Below are 23,286 nucleotides of genomic sequence, written 5' to 3' on the forward strand. Positions count from 1 at the left end.
GGCAAGAGAGAGGTATGGGATAAGAGGTATGATCTATTATGTATAAAATAAATAAGCTACAAAGATAACTGAACACCACAGGGAATATAACCAATATTTTATAATAACTTTAAAATGAAGCATAAACTTTAAAAACTGTGAATTACTATGCTGTATACCTGTAACTTACATAATAGTGTAGATCAACTATATTGCAATAAAGAACAAAGAAAAAGAAAAGAAGAAAGAAAAAAGTTGATGTCATGTAGTATTTGTTACTATAGATGCACGTGCGCGCACACACACACACAAACACACACTGACACAGAAAATTGACACTCAAGTAGAAAGGCCCTGGCGAAAATAGTTTCAGAATGACTAATAACTGAAATATAAAATGAAGCTATAAAATAATTATAAGTAAAATAGGAAAATATTTACCTGGGCATGTTTTAAGGAAGGGTTATTTAAACATAGATACAAAAATAAATATGAAAATGATGAATAGACTTAACAATATAATAATTGTAACTTCAGTATGTCAAACATGTGACAAAAACACCGAGAGAGGCAAGAAACGGGAACGGGATGATCTCTCCAAATGATTCAAAGTTACTAGAAAACTACTGTAACCGTGGCCCTCAGGATTGTGGGAGGACTTCTGGGAGTTCGTGCCCATGGATGCAGCTACATTAGCTCCATGGCACATCCACCTCTCCTCCAGAAAATTCACTGTCTTGGCGTTGGGGATCATCACTGGCTGTGAAACCTTCTCAAGAGTGAGAAGTAGTTAATAAAACGCCCCCAGAAGAACAAAGATATTTATAGCGGGTCTTTGGAAAAAACTACAGCTGATAGACTTAGTTTTTTAGAGTGTTAAACATTTTCACTAATTTTCTTGTGAAAGAATCATTACCTGTGTGTCCACAAACATCAAAACAGTATGCAGCTTGGAAAGCGAATCACCTTTCTACTCTTGAGAAAAGTGGGTTTATGAAAAGGCTGGCTGGCATTCTCTATGAAAGAATATGTACTTTTAGGGGAAATCCTTATATGTTGAGAAACTTGTATTTTTGGAACATAAACAATCAGAACAAGTGGAGACCAGTGTAGTGCAGTGAGTGAGCAGACAGGCTCTAAAGCCAGACGATCTACATTTGTATTCTGGCTCTGCCTTAGGTGCATTACTCAGAGTCTCTGTGCCTCAGTTTTCTCATCTGTAAAATGGAGAAACCGATACCTATGTCACTAGGATTATTCTGGAACTTAGTATATCAAAAGGCCTTGGAATGTTACCAGGCACATGACTACAGTTATGTATGATACCCATATGATGATGATGGTAATAGTAATGGTGACTGTGATTGTGAATATGATGGTGATGGCGATGGCATTGATTACTATGGTGAATAAGAAGATGATAAAAATGTTGATGGCAGTGATTAGTAGGAAGAGGATCCAGTGGCAAAGAAAGGCACTGAAATTTTCCTGCCCAATGCACCTTGTCTCTGAAATCCCAGCTACTTTTGTTCTTTTAAGTTAATGCATATATCTTCAGAGCTACAGTTAATTTAAATGTAAATATGTTTTATAAAAATATTATGTATTATTTTATTAACCCACTAGAATTTAGTTTTTTTAATTTCTTTTTGGAAGAGAGGATACAAAAGGAGACCTTGTGAACTAGAAACAAACAATAATGGAAGTTTTATAAAAGAAAATGTCAGGTAGAAAGGAGTTGAGAGAAGGCTCTGAGCTTGCACAGGCCTAGTTATCTAGCTTTATCAACTTTGAACTGTTTGGCACAGGGAAAATCATTTAATGTTACAACGCTCAGATCAGTCTAGAAGAAGATGATACAATTAAATGCAAAATGTACATACAGAACAGCCCTTGACTGACAGAACTAAGTGAAATGGGCACAAAGGGTCCCTTATGACTCCCCAGGCCTAGACACGAACCGGTGGGGGTGGGATGGGACAGGCTGCCCAGACCAGGTGCAGGACTGGGGCTGAGTATACAGAGACAACCTCAGGGGACTGGGTCCTCCATAAAATTTAAAAAAAAAAAAAAAAAAAAAGCAAAGCAACACTGCTGCTGTTGCCCTGGGGAAAGGGGAGGCATAGGCTTTGTCTCCGCAGGTTCATGGCACCACTGCTGGCTCCTCAAGAGAAGAGAGGTAGGGCTCGGCCACAGTCAACATATTCTCTGATGCTGGCTTATAGCGGGGTTGAAACCTGAATCCACACCCAGGGGCTCCACAACCTCTAGGTGGGACTGAGATTTGTTTACAGCCCCAGGCAGAGGGGACTGTTCTGTTCCATGGGTGCCTTCAGTGGACTAGCACCTCTATGACAAACAAGCAAGGAGCAGAGTTCTGGCACACAGTGGGGGCGAGAGCTGGTGTGGCCCTTTTCTGCAAGCCCGCCTGCCATTAGCAGACATGGCACTGGGAGCAGCACTGACTAGGGATGTGACTTGGGGGCCTCTGGAATGACTGAGCAGAGTTTGCACAGTGGGCAAGTGCAAGGTGGGTTGAGCGTTTGGTACTGGGAAAGGTGCCGACCCAATAGCACACCACAATCCAGAAGTTCGATCCTGAAATGGCATAACAGTACTGGTAGCTCTGAGAGCAGAGAACCAAGGGGACACCAGACAAGTGCACTAACATTCCTGCAGCCAAAGCAGGGACAAGGGAAGAGTCAATAAAAAGTATTTAAAGCACTCCAGCCCTGCCTGCCTACTCACCCCAGCTCAGAAATGGGTCTGGAAGCCTCCATTTCAACAAAAGAGGAATTGACCCGGCCCCTGTCAGGGATGTGAAAAACCACAGAACAAAAAGGAGGCCCCACTCAATAGCCAGGGCAGGCCCTGGCCACCACAACACCAGCCACACAAGTAATCAAAGAGATTACAGCCAAAACAAACAGAAGAAAGATCTGACAACCGATCCATCCATGACAAAACTATTAGGAGTGCACAGTCTACACTAGGAACACATGCTCCATTTTCCTTTGTCTTTTCTCTTTTCTTTTTAATTTTAAATTTTAATTTTAAATTTTTATTCTTTTAATTTTTTAACCTTTAAATTTTTTTCTTCTTTGCAAAATTTTAAATTTTTATTCTTTTTTGTTCTTCTGTTATTTGTTTTATTGTTTTTACATCTTTTTTCTTCTTCTTAAATTAAAAAAAATTTAGTGTTTAAAAATTTTTGTTTCTAATTTTCTTTTTAATTGTTTTAAAATTTTTTAAATAATTTTTCAATTAAAATTTTTCTTTTTTTAATTTTTAATGTTGATTTTTGTTGTTGGTTTTTTTTGTTTGTTTGTTTGGGGGGAGGTTTAGTTTTATTTCTGTATCCCCTTTTAAAAAAAAATCCTTTCAAGACCACAGTATATACCTGATACTTCATAATACATAGTGCCAGAGAGATATAAGTAAAATGAAAAAAACAGAGGAACCACTCCTAACTAAATGAACAAGAGAACTCCCCTAAAGAACAATCAAAGAAATAGACTGCGATAGTCTACTAGATCATGTTTTCAAAAAGGGAGTGATCAAAGCACTGAAGGAACTAAAAGAGATTATTAAGAGAGACAGAGAATACTTTAAGAAGGAAATTAAAACTATAAAGAGGAGCCAACTAAAAAGAGAAAACTCAATGACAGAGATAAGAGCCAGCTAAGGGCTGTCAAAAAGCAAACTAGACAAGCAGAAAAATGGATAAGTGACTTTAAAGATAGGATAACAAAAGTCATCAATCAGAACAGCAGACAGAAAAGCAAATAAAAACCAATGAAAGCAATAAAGGGACCTATGGAATAATATAAAGCATGTCAATCTACACATAATATGGGTTCCAGAAGGGGAAGAAAGAGCAAAGGGGATTGAAAAGATATTTGGAGAAATCACGACTGAAAACTTCTCAAACCTAAAGAAGGAATCAGATATCCAAGTACAGGAAGCTCTGTGGCCCCCACTGAGAAGAACCCAAATAGACCTACAACAAGACACATTATAATCAAGAAGGCCAAAGTGAAAGATAAAGAAATGATTCTAAAATCAGCAAGAGGAAAACAAAAAGTTAGTTACAAAGGTACCCCCATAAGGCTTTCAGTTGATTTCTCTACACAAACACTGCAGGCCACAAGGGAGTGGCAAGGTATATTCAAAATCCTGAATGAGAAAAAGCTGCAACCTAGGATATTCTATCTGGCAAGACTATCCTTTAGAGTAGAAGGAGAGATAAAGAATTTCACAGACAAGAAAAAACAAAGAATTCAGCAATAAACTAAACCTACTGCTAAAAGAAATAATGAAAGGTCTACCGTAAATAGAAAAGAAGCAAGATGCTATAGAAAGAAGAAAACTATAATTAGAAGGGTGACAACTACAATGAGTTACAACAGAATAAACATGGCAATGTAAAAGAGGATACCAAATTCATTAAGGGTGGAAGAGAAGAGCAAGAAAATATAGATTTTTCTCTTTTTGTGTGTGTGTGTTATTTTTAGGATGTGTTTGAGCTTATATGACTATCAGTTTAAAGCAAACAGATATATTAATGGGATAATATACTTAAAAAACAGGGTAACCACAAGTCAAAAGCATACTGTAGAGTCATAAAAACCAAAAAGAAGCTAAGACAATACAACTGAAAATTATCAGCCCAGAAAAAGAAAAAGAAACTAACAAAGAAGAAATACCAACTTAACTGGAAAACTAAGTTCAAAATGGAAATAAACACACATCTATCAATAATTACCATAAATGTCAATGGACTAAAAGCTCCAATCAAAAGACATAGAGTAGTAGATTGGATGATAAAACAAGAATGTACAATATGCTGCATACAAGAGACTCACTTTAGGGAGAAGGACACATAGACTGAAAGTGAGAGGATGGAAAAAGGCATTTCATGCAAATGGAAATGACAAGAAAGCAGGAGTAGCGATGCTAATTACAGATAAAATAGAGTTCAAGACAAAGGCCATAAAGAAAGATAAAGAAGGACACTATATAATGTTAAAGGAACAATACAAGATGAGAATATTACATTCATTAACATATATGCAGCCATATAGGAGCACCTACATATATAGAGCAAATACTAACAGATATAAAGGGAGAAATTGAGAGGAACACAATTATGGTAGGAGACTTTAATACCCCATTAACATCATTGGACAGATCTTCCAGACAGAAAATTAATAATGCAGTCGAGAAAATAAATGACACAATAGAACAATTGGACTTGGTTGATATTTTCAGAACATTACGTCCTCGCAAAATACAATATATATTCTTTTTAAGTGCACATGGAACATTCTGTAGGATAGGTCATGTACTCGGGCACAAAAGAAAACTCAACAAATTTAAAAGGATTGAACTTATTTCAAGCATCTTTTCTGACTACAATGCCATGAAGCTAGAAATCAACTACAGAAAGACAAAGGAGAAAAAAATGACAGCATAGAGATTAAACAAAAGCCAATGGCTCAATGATGAAATCAAAGAAGAAATTAAAAGATACTTTGAGACAAATGACAATGAAAATACAACCACAAAAAATCTATGTGATGCAGCAAAAGCACTCCTAAGAGAGAAGTTCATAGTGATACAAGCCTGCCTCAAAAAAGAAAAATAATCTCAAATAAACAACTCAATCTACCATCTAAAATAATTAGAAAAAGAAGAGCAAACAAACCCAAAAGTCAGCAGGATGAAGGAAATAATAAAGATCAGGGAAGAAATAAATAAGATAGAGATTAAAAAATAGAAAAAAATCAATCAAACAAAAAGCTGATTTTTGAAAGAGTAAACAAAATTGACAAACCTCTGGCCAGGCTCACCAAGAAGAAAAGGGACAGAACAAAAATAAAGTAAGAAAGGAAAATGGAGAAATTACAACCAATACCACAGAAATACAAAATATCATATGAGAATACTACGAACAATTATATAGGAACAAACTGAATAACCTCGAAGAAATGGACAAGTTTCTGGAAACATACGGTCCACCAAGACTGAATCAAAAGAAACAGACCACTTGAACAGACTGATCACTAGAAATTAAATAGAATAAGCAATAAAAAAAGTACTTCCAAAAAAAAAAAATTCCTAGACCAGATGGCTTCACTGCAGAATTCCACCAAACATACAAAGAACTCACATGGGTCCTTCTCAACCTCTTCCAGAAGACTGAAAATGAGGGACTACTCCAAAACTCATTCTGTGAAGCCACCATCACCCTGATACCAAAACCAGACAAAGAGACTACCAAAAATGAAACTTACAGAGCAATATCACTGATGAACATAGAAGAAAAATCCTCAACAAAATATTTGCAAACCGAACCCAACAACACATAAAAAAGATCATATACCATGATCAATTTGGGTTCATCCCAGGGAAACAAGGATGGTTCAACTTACGCAAATCAATCAGCGTGATACACTACATCCACCAGAGAAAGGACAACAATCACATGATCATCTCAATAGATTCAGAAAAAAACATTTGATAAAATTAAACACTGATTAAAAAAAACTTAACCAAAGTTGGTATAGAGGGAACATATCTCAACATAATAAAAGGTATTTATGAGAAACCCACAGCCAGCATAATACTCAATGGTGAAAATTTGAAAGCCTTCCCACTAAAATCTGGAAGAAGACAAGGATGCCCACTCTCACCATTTTTATTTAACGTAGTCTTTGAAGTCCTAGCCACAGCAATCAGGCAAGGAAAAGAAACAAAAAGGATCCAAATTGGAAATGAAGAGTTAAAATTGTCACTATATGCAGTCGACATGATACTATATATAGAAAACCCTAAAAGCTCCACACAAAAACTGCTAGAACTGATATAAGAGTTCAGTAGGTAGAAGGATACTAGATTAACAAACAAAAATTAGCGGTATTTCTTTAAACTAACAATGAATCAACAGGAAAAGAAAGTAAAGAAACAATCCCTTTTAAAATTGCATCCAAAACAATAAAATACTTAAGAAGAAATCTGACTAAGGAGGTGAAAGACTTATATACATGGCGAACTACAAAACATTGATTAAGGAAATTAAAGATGACTTAAAGAAATGGAAAGATATCCCATGCTTTTGGATTGGAAGAATCAATATAGTCAAAATGGTAATAATGCCTAAGGCAATCTATAGATTTAATGTATCCTTATCAAATTACCCAGGGCATTTTTTACAGAACTGGAACAAACAATCTTAAGATTTATATGGAATCAGAAATGACCCAGAATTACCAAAGCAATATTGAAGAAAAAAAAAAAAAAAACAAAGCTGGAGGAATAACCCTCCTAGATTTAAGAAAATATTACAGAGCTACAGTAATCAAAACAGCATGATATTGGCATAAAAACAAACATATGGATCAATGGAAAAGAATAGAGAGCCCATAAATAAATCCACAGACTGATGGTCAATTAATCAAATTAAGCAAAAATATACAATAGAGAAAAGACAGTCTCTTCAGCAAGTTAGAATACTCCCTCACTCCATACAGAAAAATAATCTCAAAATGGCCTAAAGACTTAAATATAAGACAAGACACAATAAATCTCCTAGAAGAAAACACAGGCAAAACATTATCTGACATACATCTTAGCAACATTCTTCTAGGGCAGTCTACACAGTAAACGGAAATAAGCAAAACTCAACAAGTGGGACCTAATTAAACTCATAAGCTTTTGCACAGCAAAGGAAACCATAAGCAAAACAAAATGACAACCTATGGCATGGGAGAAAATATTTGCAAATGATGTGACTGACAAAGGCTTAATTTCCAGTATATATAAACAGTTCATGTAGCTTAATAACAAAAAAACAAACAACCCAGTCCAAAAATGGGAAGAAGACCTAAACAAGTATTTCTCTAATAAATACATATGAATGGTCAATAGACATATCAAAAATGTTCAATATCACTATCAGAGAAATGCAAATCAAAACTACAATGAGGTATCACATTACACCAGTTAGAAATGCCCATCATTCAAAAGTCCATGAATGATAAACACTGGAGAGGGTGTGGAGAACACAGGACCCTCATACACTGCTGATGGGAATGTAGTTTGGTGCCACCATTATGGAAAATAGTATGGAGAGTCCTCAAAAAACTAAAAATAGACTTACCATATAATCCAGCAAGCTCACTTCTGGGTATATATTTGGAAGGAACTCTAATATGAAAAGATACAAGCACCCCAATGTTTGTAGCAGCAATATATACAATAGGCAAGACATGGAACCAACCTAAATGTCCATTGACATATGACTGGATGAGGAAGTTGTGGGTATATTTATACAATGGAATACTACTCAGCCATAAAAAAGAATAAAATAATGCCATTTGCAGCAACATGGATAAACCCAAAGATCACCATTGTAAGTGAACTAAGCCAGAAAGAGAAAGAAAAATACCATATGATATCACTCATATGTGGAATCTAAAAAAAAAAAAAAAAAAGGACACCATGAACTCATCTACAAAACAGAAACAGACTCACAGACTTAGTAAATAATCATATGGTTACTGGGGAAAGATGGCTGGAAGGGATAAATTTGGGAGTTTGGTATTTAAAAATGTTAGCCACTATATATAAAAGTAGATTTTTAAAAAGTTTCTTTTGTATAGCACAAGGAACTATGTTTAATATCTTGTAGTCACCTTTAAAGGAAAAAATATGAAAACAAATATATATATATATATGTATATGTATGACTGGGACATTGTGCTGTACCCCAGAGATTGACACACTATAATTGACTGTACATCAATTAAAAAATGGAAAATGTATGTAAAAGTCCAATTAAACTTACTAGTGCTCAAAAATAGGAATTATCATTTATTAATGTGATTATTTTTATTAGAATTATAGCATAGGGAGATCAACTTTGGAATGGTGGTGTGAGGACCTCAGTGAAAATGCTGTCAAAACAACTAAAATAAATTATTTCAGAACACTATAAATTAAGCAAGGTAAAAAAAAAAAAAAAACCCAGCTGAATATTGTCTATTGAAGGGAAACTTCTGAACATCAGAAAGACAATGAAGCCTGTGCATATCAACTTGGTTAACTCCTTCACCCTGCCTCCCCAGCTTGGCAGCATGGTATCTGTGACAGACCCGCAGGATCACAATGAGCATAGAGCAAGGGCCTCTTTCAGGGCTCTGTTAAGAACTTCATATGCAGAGTATACTAAAAATTCTGCCAGACTTGGAACATCTCCATTCCCAAGGTTTTGTGGCTGTTTGGTTTGACTCAGAGCTTGGCTCAGAAAAACAACAACAGCAACACAGTATCCTCAGGAATCACATGAAAAACAGAAATCTTCCGGAAGTATCAGATCTGCCTCGGGTTGGTGCAAACAAGAGTCCAGCTCTGCCACCCCCATCAGACTTGAAAGGAAGACCTGGAGAACTGGATGATCACAAGAACTTTGAAAAACATCAGTGAACCCTGAGGACCTAGAAGAACACTGTACACATGTGCAGAACTGTGTGCATGCCCAGGAAAGACTTGGGAAAGGAGAGGGCCCCAGTCACTCACCTCTCTCCCAGAATAAATTTCCAACAAGCAGGAAATTAAAGAGAGGACTTTGTCATAAACTGCTGGAAAGTTGAAGTCATCAGATCCCAACAAAACCATAAATAAACCCTGGAGTGCAAAGAGAGTTCTGATAACAGAGTTGTCACCATATATTCTAACATACACAGGAATAAAATCTGTTGAGAGAAATCATCCTTGAAGAATCCCAGATGTTGGATGTCCTGGACAAAGACGTTAACCCCCCTATTTTAAATACATTCAGAGAAATAAAGTAAATCATTTCCAAAGAATTAAAGGAAACTGTGAAAACTAGGTCTCACCAAATAGAAAACAGCAGTGAAAAGACCAAATTTACTAAAAAAAAAAAAAAAAAAAAAATTGAAAGGACAAACACTAAAATTTTTAAAAATTGCTAGCCAACTACAAAAATAGATTTGAGTAGACAGAACAAAGGATCAGCAAACTTAGGGCAATAGCTATCACCCAATAAGAAAAACAAAATGAAAAAGAATGAAGAAAAGTGTATCAAAACTGGTAAAACTATGGCTCATTATGATGATCACCGACATATAATTAGTGGGAGTCCTAGAGGAGAAAAGTAGAGAAATACGCCCAAAACTACTTAAAGAAATAATGGGAAAAATGTTGACCACAAAACTCCCACAGCACATTAATCTATGTATCAAATAAGCTCCACAAACTACCCCCCCAAAAAAGAACCACATCTGTCACATCATAGTCAGACTGACACAAGCAGAGAAAGGTCTGAAAAAGGCAGGAGAGAAACAATGTATCATTTTAAGTATTTCAATATAATTAAGAACAGATGTCTCATTAGAAACCACATCGTCCAAAAGACAATTAGGTAACATCTTCAAAGTCCTCAACGTAAAAGACTGCCCCAATCGTTCTACAACTAGAAAAACTCTCCTTGAAAAATGAAGGTTAGAAGAATCAAAAGACAAGCCGCAGAATGGCATAAAATATTTGTGAAAGGATTTGTATCTAAACATACAAATGATTCTTGAAACTCAAAAATAGGAAAACAAACAACTTAACTAAAAATGAGGAGGCGATCTGAACAGACCTTAGCAAACAATACACACATATGACCAATAAATCCATGGAAAGATTCTCAGTAATGTCAGCCATTTGAAAGAAATGCAAATTAAAACAACAAGAAGACACCATCTGACACCCACGATGATTGCTATACTTAAAGTCAGACACAAGCAGGCACTGGGGAAGATGTGGAGAGGTTGGAACCCTTCTTCTTGGCTGGTGTAGACTTTCAGGTGTAGTATCTTTAGAAAACAATCTGGCAGTTTCTCAATGTATTAAATACAGGTCATTACCCATGACCAGCAGTTTCACTCCTAGCTATATACCAAAGAAAACTGAAAGCATGTTGACACAAAATCTTGTACGCAAACACTCATAACAGCATTATTCATGGTAGTGTTAAAGTGGGCTCAGACAAAATGTCTATAAAATAACAGATAAATAAAATATGGCATATCCATACAAAAAAATATTACTGAGCAATAAGTAGGAGTTAAGTGCTGACATGTGACGCAATATGAGTGAACCTCGAGCACATTACTGTAAGTTAAGAAAGACAGTTATAAAAGAGACTGTGTTGTATGTCTCCATTTATACGAAATGCCCAGCACAGGCAAACCTGAAGACAGAAAATGTATCAGTGCTGGCTGGCTTCAGGCGGGGGGAGATGCGTGCTACATGGGAGGAGGAGGAGGAATGGTGAATGAGTGCTAATAGATCTGGGGTTACACTTGGGTGATAAAAATAGCCTAAAATTAGATTATGGTGACAGCTGCGCCACTCTGAGAATATACTGAAAACCACTGAACTTGGATGTAGATGCGTGAGTTTTGCATCTCAATAAAGCTGCTTTACAAAACAAATTTTTAAAGAAAAAAATTATAGCACGAAGTATATTTTCTAATTTGATTGTCTAATAGGGAGATAAAGCCATTGAGATAGTAGCTAATGGCTAAGTAAAATGTTTGGTTACTTCTGGCTGAATTTAAGTGCTTGGATATCAAAACTGTCACGTCAGGGGAGAGCAAGTGACCTGGCAATGTTGACGGTAATTTCACAGAGCCATCCGTAATTAGAAAGCAGGAGGCCGGTTTGTTCTATCTTAGTCTTTGAATAAAAGGAGCCAAGCTGACAATTATGGGCAGAAAGGAAAATTACGGAGAAGGCAGAATTTTTTGCAAAGTGATCTAAATGTTTAATTAGTAAGTTTCGACCGCTTTACTAACATATTTATCTCAGTGCAGTGCTTTTGTATTCAGGATAACTCATCAAGAGCATGCCTGTGTCTCCTTCCAGAATCATGTCCATCAGCATCTGTATGACTTAGTGAAGGGCTGATAATGCCAATGCTGACACGTGTGGGGTGACAACAGGAGACAGACCTGCTCTTGGGTGGCACATACCCAGTGGGCAGATCTCAATGCAGAGCCTGGAGACAGGGCAGTATCACAGAAAGCGAATGTGCCAGGTCAGCCCTCTGATCAGATCGGAGAGCTCCAGCCCAGCGTTAAGGTGCGGTCCCAAGTGCTGTTCAGAAGAAAGGATCTAGAAATTGAAAAACAGGCACTGGGCCAGTCTCTGACTTGGGCTCAGGAAGCCCACAGACCTTTGGTAATGGTGCCAGCAGGAGATGGGGAAGGCCCCTGTCCAAGACATACAGCTCTGGGCGCGTTGCCAACACTGAGCCTGGGGCGGCAGAAACATCAAAGCACCTTGCTTTCTGGAGTAACTAACAGGTTGGGAAATGGTCTCAGGAAAAGGTCCAAGTTCACTGATCAGAACTAGATGCTAAAATCAGAGCATGACTAAGAGTCAGCTGACCTCTCAAATTCTAGAATAGTTGCCTTGTTAACTTTGTCCTTCCTGAATGCATTACGCTAAGTGAATAAATCAGACAGAGAAAGACAAATAATGGATGATGTCACTTATATGCAGAATCTAAAAAAATACGACAAACTATTGAATGTAACAAAAAAGTGCTGACTCACAGATATAGAGAACAAAATCATGGCTACCGGTGGGGAGTGGGGGGCAATATAAGGCAAAGGATTAAGAGGTCTAAACTCTTATGCATAAAAGAGACTACGAGGGTACATTGTGCAGCACAGGAAATAGAGCCAATATTTTATAATAACTATCAATGGGGTATAACCTTTAAAATTTGCAGTCACTGTATTGTACACCTGTATCTTATGTAATATTGTACATTAACTATACTTTAATAGTAATAATAATAAAACAAATATGTTCGAAATAGTAAAGACAATTTATAATAAAATTTTATAATAAAAAAGTAAAGTTGTCTTTCTTGAGATCTGTAAATTCTGGGGAAGGGTGAGAGGCCCGGTGAATGTGGGCCGGGCAGTTAGAGCTCGGGTTTAGGAGCTAGTGGGGCCCGGACCAGTACTTGCAGGTCAACACGGCCCTCCAGCATGAAAGGTGTGTGCCGTGTCCACACCACGATAACAAGGCTCGTGGCTGGGACCATCCTGCTGACTGTCCTTGTGAAAACCTGCAGCAGAAACCTTCTGGGTTAGGTGGCCTTTGTGCATTCATTTTTGGAGTTTGTATGCATGAGGAAAGTTTAAAGAATAAATATAGCATAAATGTCAACTCCTATTAAGCGACCAGAATTATAATTTTGATTTTCATGTTTTATAAACCTACATCTTCAAGTGTTAATATTTGTTCTGCATTTTTAGATGGCTACCCCAAAGAAGAAATGATTTATAGATGGAGAAAAAATTCTGTGGAGGCAGCTGATCAGAAGTCCTGGCGGCTTTATCAGTTTGACTTCATGGGCCTCAGAAACACCACAGAAATTGTGAAAACATCTGCAGGTAGGAGTTAAAGAACTATAGTTCTCAAAAAAAAAAAAAAAAAGACTTTTCCCCCAGATGCCTGAGGCATACCTGTCATGTAGAATTCCTTCCTGTGTATGTTTTAACTGATTATATTCCTAAGTGATATTTGAGGCAAAACAGCTGATTCAAAAGCCAGTTTTTAAAAATGTTTTAATTGGGATGGGGAAAGGGTGATTATAATTACCTTATACTTTTAAGTTGAGACTATGTTTGCATTGTGTCTATAAATGTAACGAGGATTACTCATCACTGACTAGATTTATACAAACCAATTTCACTAATGGTGAGAACCCTGCAATATCCCACACATGTATTGAACATCAGATATTATTGATGATCCACAAAGAAAAGCAGCTAGTGTGAAATGTCCTTTGAGTTTTAATTTCTAGCTTTTTCCTTTCCTTTAAAGTTTTTTGTTTCTTTTTTCAATATATTGAGCACAATAATTATCCACCAATTTGATTTTGTTAAGTGAACATTATATGCATATTAAAACCCATGTAATTAGATTGAAATAGATGTTTCCCCTATTAATGTATTTAAATGAATTTTTGTTTGTTTTTGGTATTTACCAAAATAGGAGTCTATGGTCCACTATTTGCAATTAGTTTTTTTCTGAAAGTGTGTGGGGTGTTGATGGGTCTTAAGTCAGCTTTTCTAGTGAGCTTATTATTTGTTAATGTGAATAATTTGTTGGCTTTTAGAACTCCATAATGATTTGTTTCCTGTGGTTAGATTAGAATGTAAATTTTAACAATTAGTGGTAAATGTCTTTAAAGAACAGTCTGAGTTCTTGGTAGAGTTGTAAATGGAGAGCTATGGTCATTCCATCGGTGTCCTTGGGGGACTGGGTCTGGGACTCCTGAAGATACTCAGTTCTCGGAAGCTCAAACCTCTTATATGAAACGGCGTGGTATTTGCATTTAACCTGTTCACAATCTCTCCTACACTTTAAATCATCTCTATATTATTTATAATACCTAATACAATGTAAATGTTATATAAATAGTTGTTAATACAGTGTGCATGCTGTGTAAATAGTTGTGAATATAATGCAAATGCTATATAAATAGAGTTGACCCTTGAACAACGCAGTGTAAACTGCACACATTCACTTACATTGGATTTTTTCCCATAGTAAATACTACAATACCGTGCAGTCCTGGTTGGTTGGCTCCTCACGTGCAGAGCCTTGTATATGAAGGAACCCAAGAACCACACACACTGAGGGCCAACTATAGGTTATATGTGGATTTTCAGCTGTGTGGAGGGCTGGTTCCCTTAACCCCTGTCGTTCAAGTGTCAACCGTCCTGGCCCATGTGTGGCAAATTCAAGTTTGATTTTTGGAACTATCTGGAAAATTTTTTTCAAATATTATCGATTCACAGTTGGTTGAATCTGTGCATATGGAACTTGTGGGGATGGAAAACCTACTGTATTTACACATTAAGAAAGGTCTTAAAAGTTATCTGATCAATAGAGAAAAGCAGAACTTAGCTATAGGTGTCATGGTGGTAAAGGTCAGTGTTTAAATATTAAGCATTGACAAGGTTAAAAGAATGGAATATGACGATTTATTTAAATAAACTGTGGAGGCAGCATAAAAGGAAATGTTTTGGGGGGGAGGTTTTACCCAAATATGAGTCACCTACATTAATAACATAATTATATGCTCTTAGAGTTTGAAATGAGCTAGCAGGCCTCTGGGGTGTAAGGCATCTCAAAGGAGGGTAACCAAATGGGGGTGTTGTTCTGGCATTTAAATGCCAAATATTGATGCTGCGTTTCCTTTCCTGGTGTTCTAAGCAGGATGATATTAAACAAAAGGAAATGTGAAGGCCAGTTGAACACAACTGGTGTTTAACATTGACTGTAACAGAATACTAGCACAGGGAAGTGGCAAATGGAGGGAGCTGCAGAGTTGTGGTAATAGTCTGAGTAGATTTTGTGCTGTTGTAGGTTAAAAAAAGAAGTATGAAAAGCATTCACAGTCAGCAAGGAGATTTTAGTCTCACTAGAAAAACGTGGTGGGGAGGGTGCCAAGATGGCCGAGTGGAAGGATGCACAGCTCACCCGTTCCCATGAATACATCAAGAATTACACCTACAGACTCATTAATTCACACAGAACACCTACTGAAATTGGCAAAATATCTCTTACTTTGAAATACAAGAAGATTCCTCACAAAAACTGGTAGGAGGGGGGAAAAGGGAAAAGGAAATTGGTGTGGGACCTGTCCCTCAGGGAGGGAGCAGCAAAGGAGGAAGAGCTCCCTCACACTAGGATGTCCCCTCTCCAGCTGGGAGGTCAATGGGGACGGAAATGGAGCTTCCAAGGCTTGGAGGAGAAAATAGCAGCTGCTTGGCAGACAGAATTAAGAGGGACTGGCAGAGAGGGTCCCTGTGATCCATAGCCCTAGACACAAGCCAGTGGGGATGAGCCAAGTCTGGCTGCTGGAGATTGGTGACAAGCCTGGGGAGAGGGCTGGGGCCCACTGTGCAGAGGCAGCCTCAGGGGGCTGGACGGTAGTGCGGGTTGTGACTGGGAATGTGTGCAGAACAGATCAGCTTGGGACCCCCATAAAAAAGCACCACTGCTGGTGTGTGTGGCAGGGATGGGTGCAAAACAGCTGAGCCATATCTGCCGTCTCTGCTCAGCACCATTCTTGGTGCGTTCCCATGAAAAGAAAGGCATGGCTCAGTCATAGCCATCACAATCTCTGGAGCATGGCTCCTGGGTGGGGCAGGGCTGAAGCCTGAATCCACACTCAGGGGCCTTGCAACTCAGGCAGGACTGAGCTTTGTTTACAGCCCCAGGCAGAAGGGACAGATTTGCTAAGCTGGGGCCTTGGTGGACCCATGTGCCTAAGACTCTGAGTGAAGTTCTGATGCACAGTAGGGGTGGGTATGGTTTTTATAATGAATCTGCATAGTGTACTGTACATAGGGGCTCATCACAGATCCAGGTGTATAAATGCACACTTGCTATAGTGGATCCTAGTGCCTGTTATCAGCGGATCTGCACTGGTGGCTCTGTGGATGCAGAACCTGGGGGATACCAGAGTGTGTTGCTGATATCCCTGTGGTTAAGGCAGGGACAAGGGCAACATCAAAAAATAGTACTTTGTAAGCCCACGTGGACAACACCACAGAGGGCACTTCCTGGTGGACATCTCCTGTGGAGGTATACTCAGTGGTTGTTCTTTCCAGCTGAAATGCTCCAACCCCATGTACCACAAACCGCAGCTCAGAAATAGGTCTGGAAGTCTCTATGCCAACAACAGGGGAGCAGACTCAGCCCCTTTCAGGGCTGTGATAACCACAGAACAACAAAGGAGGCCCTGCTCAACAACAACAACAGTCAGGGCAGGCTCTGCTCACCACAACACCAACCACACCCCCAATCAAAGGGATAACAGCCAATACACGTGGAAGAAAGATGTGGCAACCATCCATATTAAAAATGAAATTAATGCATGTGCACTGTCTACATAGAAACACTCACACTTAAAAAAAAAATCAAACAGCCTTTTAAAACCACAGTAGATAACTGATACTCCTAAATCAATAAAGCCAGAAAAATATAAGTAAAATGAAGAAGCAGAGGAGCCACTCCCAATTAAAAGAACAAGAGAATTTCCCTGAAAGAACAAACAATGAGATAGACCTTGACCGTCTACTAGATCATGACTTCGAAAAAGAGGTGACAAAATCACTCAAGGAGATAAGAGAGACTATAAATAGAAATGCAGAATGCTATAAAAAGGAAATAGAAACAGTAAGAGGGGCCAATTAAAATCAGAAAACTCAATGACTGAGATAAGAGCAGAGCTAAAGGCAATCAAAAGCAGACTAAATAATGCAGAGGAACGAATCAGTGACTTAGGAGACAGGATAACAGAAGTCACCCAATCAGAACAGCAGACTGAACAGCAAGTAAAAACCAATGAATGTAATATACGGGACCTATGGGATAATATAAAGCATGCCAACCTGTACACAATAGGGGTCCCAGAAGAAGAAAGAGCAAAGGAGATTGAAAAGGTATTTGAAGAAATCACAACTGAAAACTTTCCAAACCTAAAGAAGGAAACAGATATCCAAGTATAGGAATCACAGAGGGTCCCAAACAAGAAAAATCCAAATAGACCTACACCAAGACATAATTAAGATGGCCCAAAGTTAAAGATAAAGAAATGTTTCTAAAGGCAGCAAGAGTAAAACAAAGGGATAGTTACAAGGGAACCCCCATAAGGCCTTTCAGCTGGCTTCTCTATACAAACACTGCTGGCCAGAGGGACTGGCAAGATATATTCAAAGTCCTGAATGAGAAAAAGCTGCAACCTACGGTACTCTATCCAGCAAAACTATCCTTTAGAGTAAAAGAAGAGAGAAAGAATTTCATAGACAAGCAATTCAGTAATACTAAACCTATGCTAAAAGAAATATTGAAAAGTCTACTCTAAATAGAAAAAAAGTAGGAAGCTATTGAAAGGAGAAAAACATTATTGGAAATGCAATAACAACAATGAGTTGCAAGAGAATAAATATCAAGATGTAAAAAAAGGACATCAAAATCATAAAAGGTGGGAGAGGGGAGCAAGAAAAAATTTTTTTCTTTTTTATCATTTTGTTCTTTTTAGGATGTGTTTGAGCCTATATGACTACCAATCTAAAGCAAACAGATACAGTTATCGGATAACATACTTGAAAAACAGTGTAACCACAGGTCGAAAGCATATAATAGAGTCACAATAACCAAAAAGAAACCAAGCTAATACAAAGGAAAATTAAGAAAATACAAAAAGGAAAACAAGAGGCAAAAGAAGAAATACTAAATCAATTGGAAAACAAAGTTCAAAATGGCAATAAACACACATCTATTAATAATTACTGTAAATGTCAATGGACTAAATATTCTAATCAAAAGACATAGAGTGGCAGATTAGATAATAAAACAGTATTGGCACGAAAATAAACGTATGGATCAATGGAACAGAACAGGGATCGCAGAAATAAACCCACAGACCTATGGCCAATTAAGATTTGACAAAGGAGGCAAGAATATACAATGGAGTAAATACAGTCTCTTCAGCAAGTGGTGTTGGGCAAACTGGCAGCAGCATGTAAATCAATAAAGTTAGAAAACTCCCTCACATGTTACACAAAAATAAACCCAAAATGGCATAAAGAGTTAAATATAAGACAAGACATGATAAAACTCCTAGAAGAAAACATAGGCAAAACATTCTCTGACATAAATGTTAGCAGTGTTCTCCTAGGGGATTCTACTGATGCAATAGAAATAAAAACAAAAATAAACAAATGGGGCCTAATTAAACTTACAAGCTTTTGCACAGCAAAGGAAACCATAAGCAAAACAGAAAAACAACCTATGGAATGGGAGGAAATATTTGCAAATGATGTGACTGACAAGGGCTTAACTTCCAGAATATATAAACAGCTCATAACAACTAATAACAAAAACCCAAACAACCTAACCCAATAATGGGCAGAAGACCCAAACAAGCAATTCTCCAGTGAAGACAGAAATGGCCAATAAGCACAAGAAAAAATGCTCATTGTCACTAGTTATCAGACCACAATGCGGTATCACCTTACATCAGTCGATGGCCATCATTAAAATGTCCATGAATGACAAATGCTGGAGAGGTTGTGGAGAAAAGGGAACCACCCTGGCACATAGAAAATGTGGAAGGCGGATCTGAAGGGGTAGCAGAAGGTGCCCAATGCAGTGTTCTCATCCTGCTGCCTCCACCAGCTACAGTTCTGTGTGTCCTTCGCAGCAAGTCCTACAGAATTGTCTAATCTGATGGACCCCATTTTTGTGTTGGAACTTCATCTTATCCGCATTCTGCTCATCTGGGAGTGCCTCAGGGCTCTGTTTTCTTCCTATACTCACTTCCCCTTGAGTCCCATCCAGGCCTCTATATTGTTAACTCCCAAATGGACATATCCATCTCCAGACCAAACATCTCAGAAACCCCAGCCTCGTGGACCCACATGCTTGCTTGGCGTTCCCTCCGGGAGGTCTTAGAGGCCTCTCCCATTTAACGCGTCCCACACTGAAGCCCACCGGGATTCCATCTCCAGTCTTCCCCTGCCGTCCTTTCATTTGCGTCAGCCATAACTCCCGGGGTCATCATTAACTCTTCTTTTTCCCTGTGTCTCATAGCCAATGTATTGCAAACGCTGTTGACTGTATTTTCTCAACATGGTTTCCTGCCAGTTTTGCTGCTGGCATCCTCATCTGAATCACTATCAGCTCTTCCCTCAATGACAGCATTAGCCTGCTAATTTGTCCCTTTGATCCTAACCTTGACCGCCATCAAAAAGTGGTTCTTCCTTATTTAAGTCAACCTTCCTCTGCTCAGAACCTTCCATTACTCCTCCTTTTTGCTTAGAGCAAGTGCCAGAGTCTTTACAATGGCCTGTAAAGTTCTACACGGTCTCGCCCTGAGGGCTCCCCACCTGGCATCCACCGCCTTTTCTCTGACTCTGCTCTAAGCTTACCAGTCATGTTCCCATTGCACGGTTTCTGCCTGACAAACTCTGTTATGTTTTTAGAATCTAGTCTCAGAAATTATGTTCTCATTGAACCCTATGTTGACAACCTTGCGTCTCAGCGCTCACAAGATGATCTAAACTACATTTAATTTTATGTATTCATTGTGCTTGTTTTTGGTCATCTTCCATGAAGGGTTAATTGTCTATGTCACTAACTGATTATATGACTGTGCTTGGCTCCTAGTGATGCTCTCCTAAATGAACTGGAGAATAAAATATTTGAGTCAAGGAGCTCAGTTAGGAGGAGTGTGTAAGCACAGGCAAGAAATCACAAGAGTTGAGCCAGAAAGAGGCGATGGGAAGGGGAAAGAAGTAATGCATGTAAGAGACTTTCCGTCGGTCCAACGGGCAAGTCTAGTGAGTGACGCGGTGCATGGGATAAAACAGATTCCAGAAGCAAAGGGGGAAGGGAGTGAGGCATTTTGGAGCATTGCGTGAGCACACAGGTGAAACAGGATTGGGCACATGTTGGAGGGAGTCCTGAGACTGGGTCTAGATATTGTGGAGGAAGATTCTCACGTAGGTGGCACAGTGGCAGCTAGGACTCCCAAGTCTGGGAGGCTTACCTGCCATCTCCGACACGGGGTCTGAACGAAGTTGACACCCGTGCTTCTGCGGTGGCATAATGCTGGCAGGGTACCTAAAGCCAGATGCACCCAGAGAGGGAGGCCCACAGAGCAGACCTAGTAGATACCAGATAAAGCAGGTGTTGGAACAATGCCTGCCTGAAATTGGGTCCCTCTACTCACTGTGCCAGGCCTGTGAATTCCTTTGCCCGAGGGGGTATGGCTATTGGACTGCGCCCCCACAGAGAGATTTCTGGGATCGTACGCTGTGCGAGATCCGTCCTGGCAGCTCAGCGTAGAGCTGTTAGTAAAATGCTTCACCCCAGATCTGCAAAGCTCTTTGGTGATTAAGCCATTTCAAATGCAGCACCATGAGCTGGATGCCCTTCACTACAATAATGCCAGCTAATGTTGGCTAATGTGTCGGTCGTTTTTAAAATGTTTTATGTAAGCTAATTCATCTAAACTTCACAGTGCCCTCTATCACTGTTAGGAAACCCAAAACTCATCAAGGTTAAGTAATGTGTCCACATCCAGTTATTGGTGCCACAGGAATGCCTCAAAGCCCACTCACCTCACACTATGTTTGTCATAGACCTCAAGCCAGGCTACGGACACGGAATGATTATGCTGCTATGGGGTGTTAATATGGACAAAGTAAGTTTTGTTAAAACATCATGATGGAGTTACTCTAAAATGTTTAGAAAGTGGTGGAAATACTCACAATGAGTTGACCTTTTCTTGAATGTTTTCTATACAAACTTTGCTATGCCCTCAAAATAGATTCAATTATCTATTAATCCACTTAGTTGCAAAAAAGTTCCTGGAAAAGCTACACTGTGTTGGGTAGTTCTTAATCTTAGAGAGCCTCCAGGCTAGAACACAGAAGTCAAGGGGTGAGAATTTAGCGAGAGATGTGTCAGGATAAATGTGTCCCAGCCACTTCTGCAAAAGCACAGAGGGGAGTAAAAGGCTCAGTGCTGGCTCAGTTCTTCTTTAGGGGAAAAAACGCACATGGTTAGGGGCCCTCAGCATCTCTCCACGGCTCCTTGCAGATTGCCAGTGTCCTACAAAGTTCCAGCATCAGCATTAGCAGAGCTGTCTCCCAATCACGGCAGTCCATCAGGAAACACTGCGTGCTGCGTACGCCTGAAGATGTCCAATCTGCCTAAACACAAAGAAGAACCCTGTTAAATAAATAAATCTGTGTTTAATACAGCACTTCTCAAATTCCCTGCACCAGGAAATAATTATCTCATGGAGTACCCAAAAATGGCATTATTGGTCTGTAAAACGTCACTCTAGGCATTTGATTTTTGTAAAATAATATTGTTTTCTGGATTTAGAAGACATGTTTTGTATTTAAATGTCATAGCTGAGGACAAAATGCAAAAAAAAAAAGCCCCACAAAATCAGCATACTAGTCAATAATTAAGCCTGTATTTGGACAAAAGTAGAATATTTATATATGATTCTCACATGTACTCTGATAGCGGAAGGGAAGAATTGCATTCCACCACAGAGAAGTTTTCAGATTTACTTCTCATAATACATTTTAATTACGGAAAATAATTTTTTTTCAAGTGAGTTGATTTATTTTTACCAATATAAAAGCACATAAGAAAATTAAAATGGATCTCAGTGCAATTGTTAAAAGTTTAACAACCAAGCCAATCTCCTGTATAATTACATTTGTAGGGAAACCATCTTTTTGGTTGATTAAAAAAAGTCCTAGTTCATATATTCACAAATTAACAGTCTTTGCATTCATGTTAGTCATTAATAACCATTAATCACAATATTGACAAAATTCTCGGAAGCTGATAGCTGTTGATTATTGGCAGATTCCAGATTATATTAGCCAGGGAATAGATTCATTATCAGAATGTGTTTCTACAAAATAAATAATGTAAAAAGTCAACTCCCTTAGGTATTTCTTTATTTGGCAATCGCATTCTTATGTTGTAATGTCTCCCAGTAAGAAAACAAAAACAAAATCCTTGTTCTTACCGGAGTTCATCCACTTATTAAAAGTATTTGGTTTTTATATTCTTCAAATCAGCACACTTCTAGTGGGTTTCATGTTCTTCGCTGTGTTTCCTCACACCATTCTTAGCGTCACCTGATCTTTGCAAAATCTTCAGAGTAGTCTTACAAATACCTTTGTGGTCTTGGGAGATCTGACCTGATACCCCACTTCATTCTTAGGAAGTTCCCAGGCAGCATATTCCACTTTGTGTAGAAACTCGAGGTTAATGGTCATGTCCAGACCTTATGGATGTGAAAAAGAGGTACCCTGAGCCCCTTAAAATCCTAAAGCAACATCATGACAAATGTCCAGCTTTTTGTTGATGAACTTCTTCATAATTATTTTTAAGTAAATAAAACATTTTTGTAATAGTCATTCATCTATTCATTTATCCAAAGCCCAATTTGCGGAGAGAAGACTCAAACTTGGGTGACAGTTAAGGCTTGCAGGAAGGTACAGAGGGGATGGATGAGATTATTTCTCACATATAATTGTGCAGAAATGCTGTGGACTCAAGACTGAGACAGGAGAGTGGAGCTGGAGCCTACAAAGATGAAAATCGTGGCGTGCCCGCACACCAGCAGTGTGTTGTTCTACATGTGGTCTTCCTTGCCACGTC

At 38.5% G+C, this 23,286-nt stretch overlaps 1 protein-coding gene across 2 annotated transcripts in view; it reads left to right on the forward strand.

The window, feature by feature from the left end:
- GABRG3 (gamma-aminobutyric acid type A receptor subunit gamma3) overlaps positions 1 to 23,286 on the forward strand; it is a 444,492-nt gene that overhangs the window by 370,493 nt on the left and 50,713 nt on the right. For both annotated transcript variants that reach the window (XM_032468826.1, XM_032468827.1), the window contains exon 6: positions 13,323 to 13,460. In XM_032468826.1, coding sequence (XP_032324717.1) covers positions 13,323 to 13,460 — 138 coding nt within the window. The remainder of the gene's footprint in view (positions 1 to 13,322; positions 13,461 to 23,286) is intronic.

The sequence above is a fragment of the Camelus ferus genome, chromosome 27, assembly GCF_009834535.1.
Source record: "Camelus ferus isolate YT-003-E chromosome 27, BCGSAC_Cfer_1.0, whole genome shotgun sequence".
Lineage (NCBI taxonomy): Eukaryota > Metazoa > Chordata > Mammalia > Artiodactyla > Camelidae > Camelus > Camelus ferus.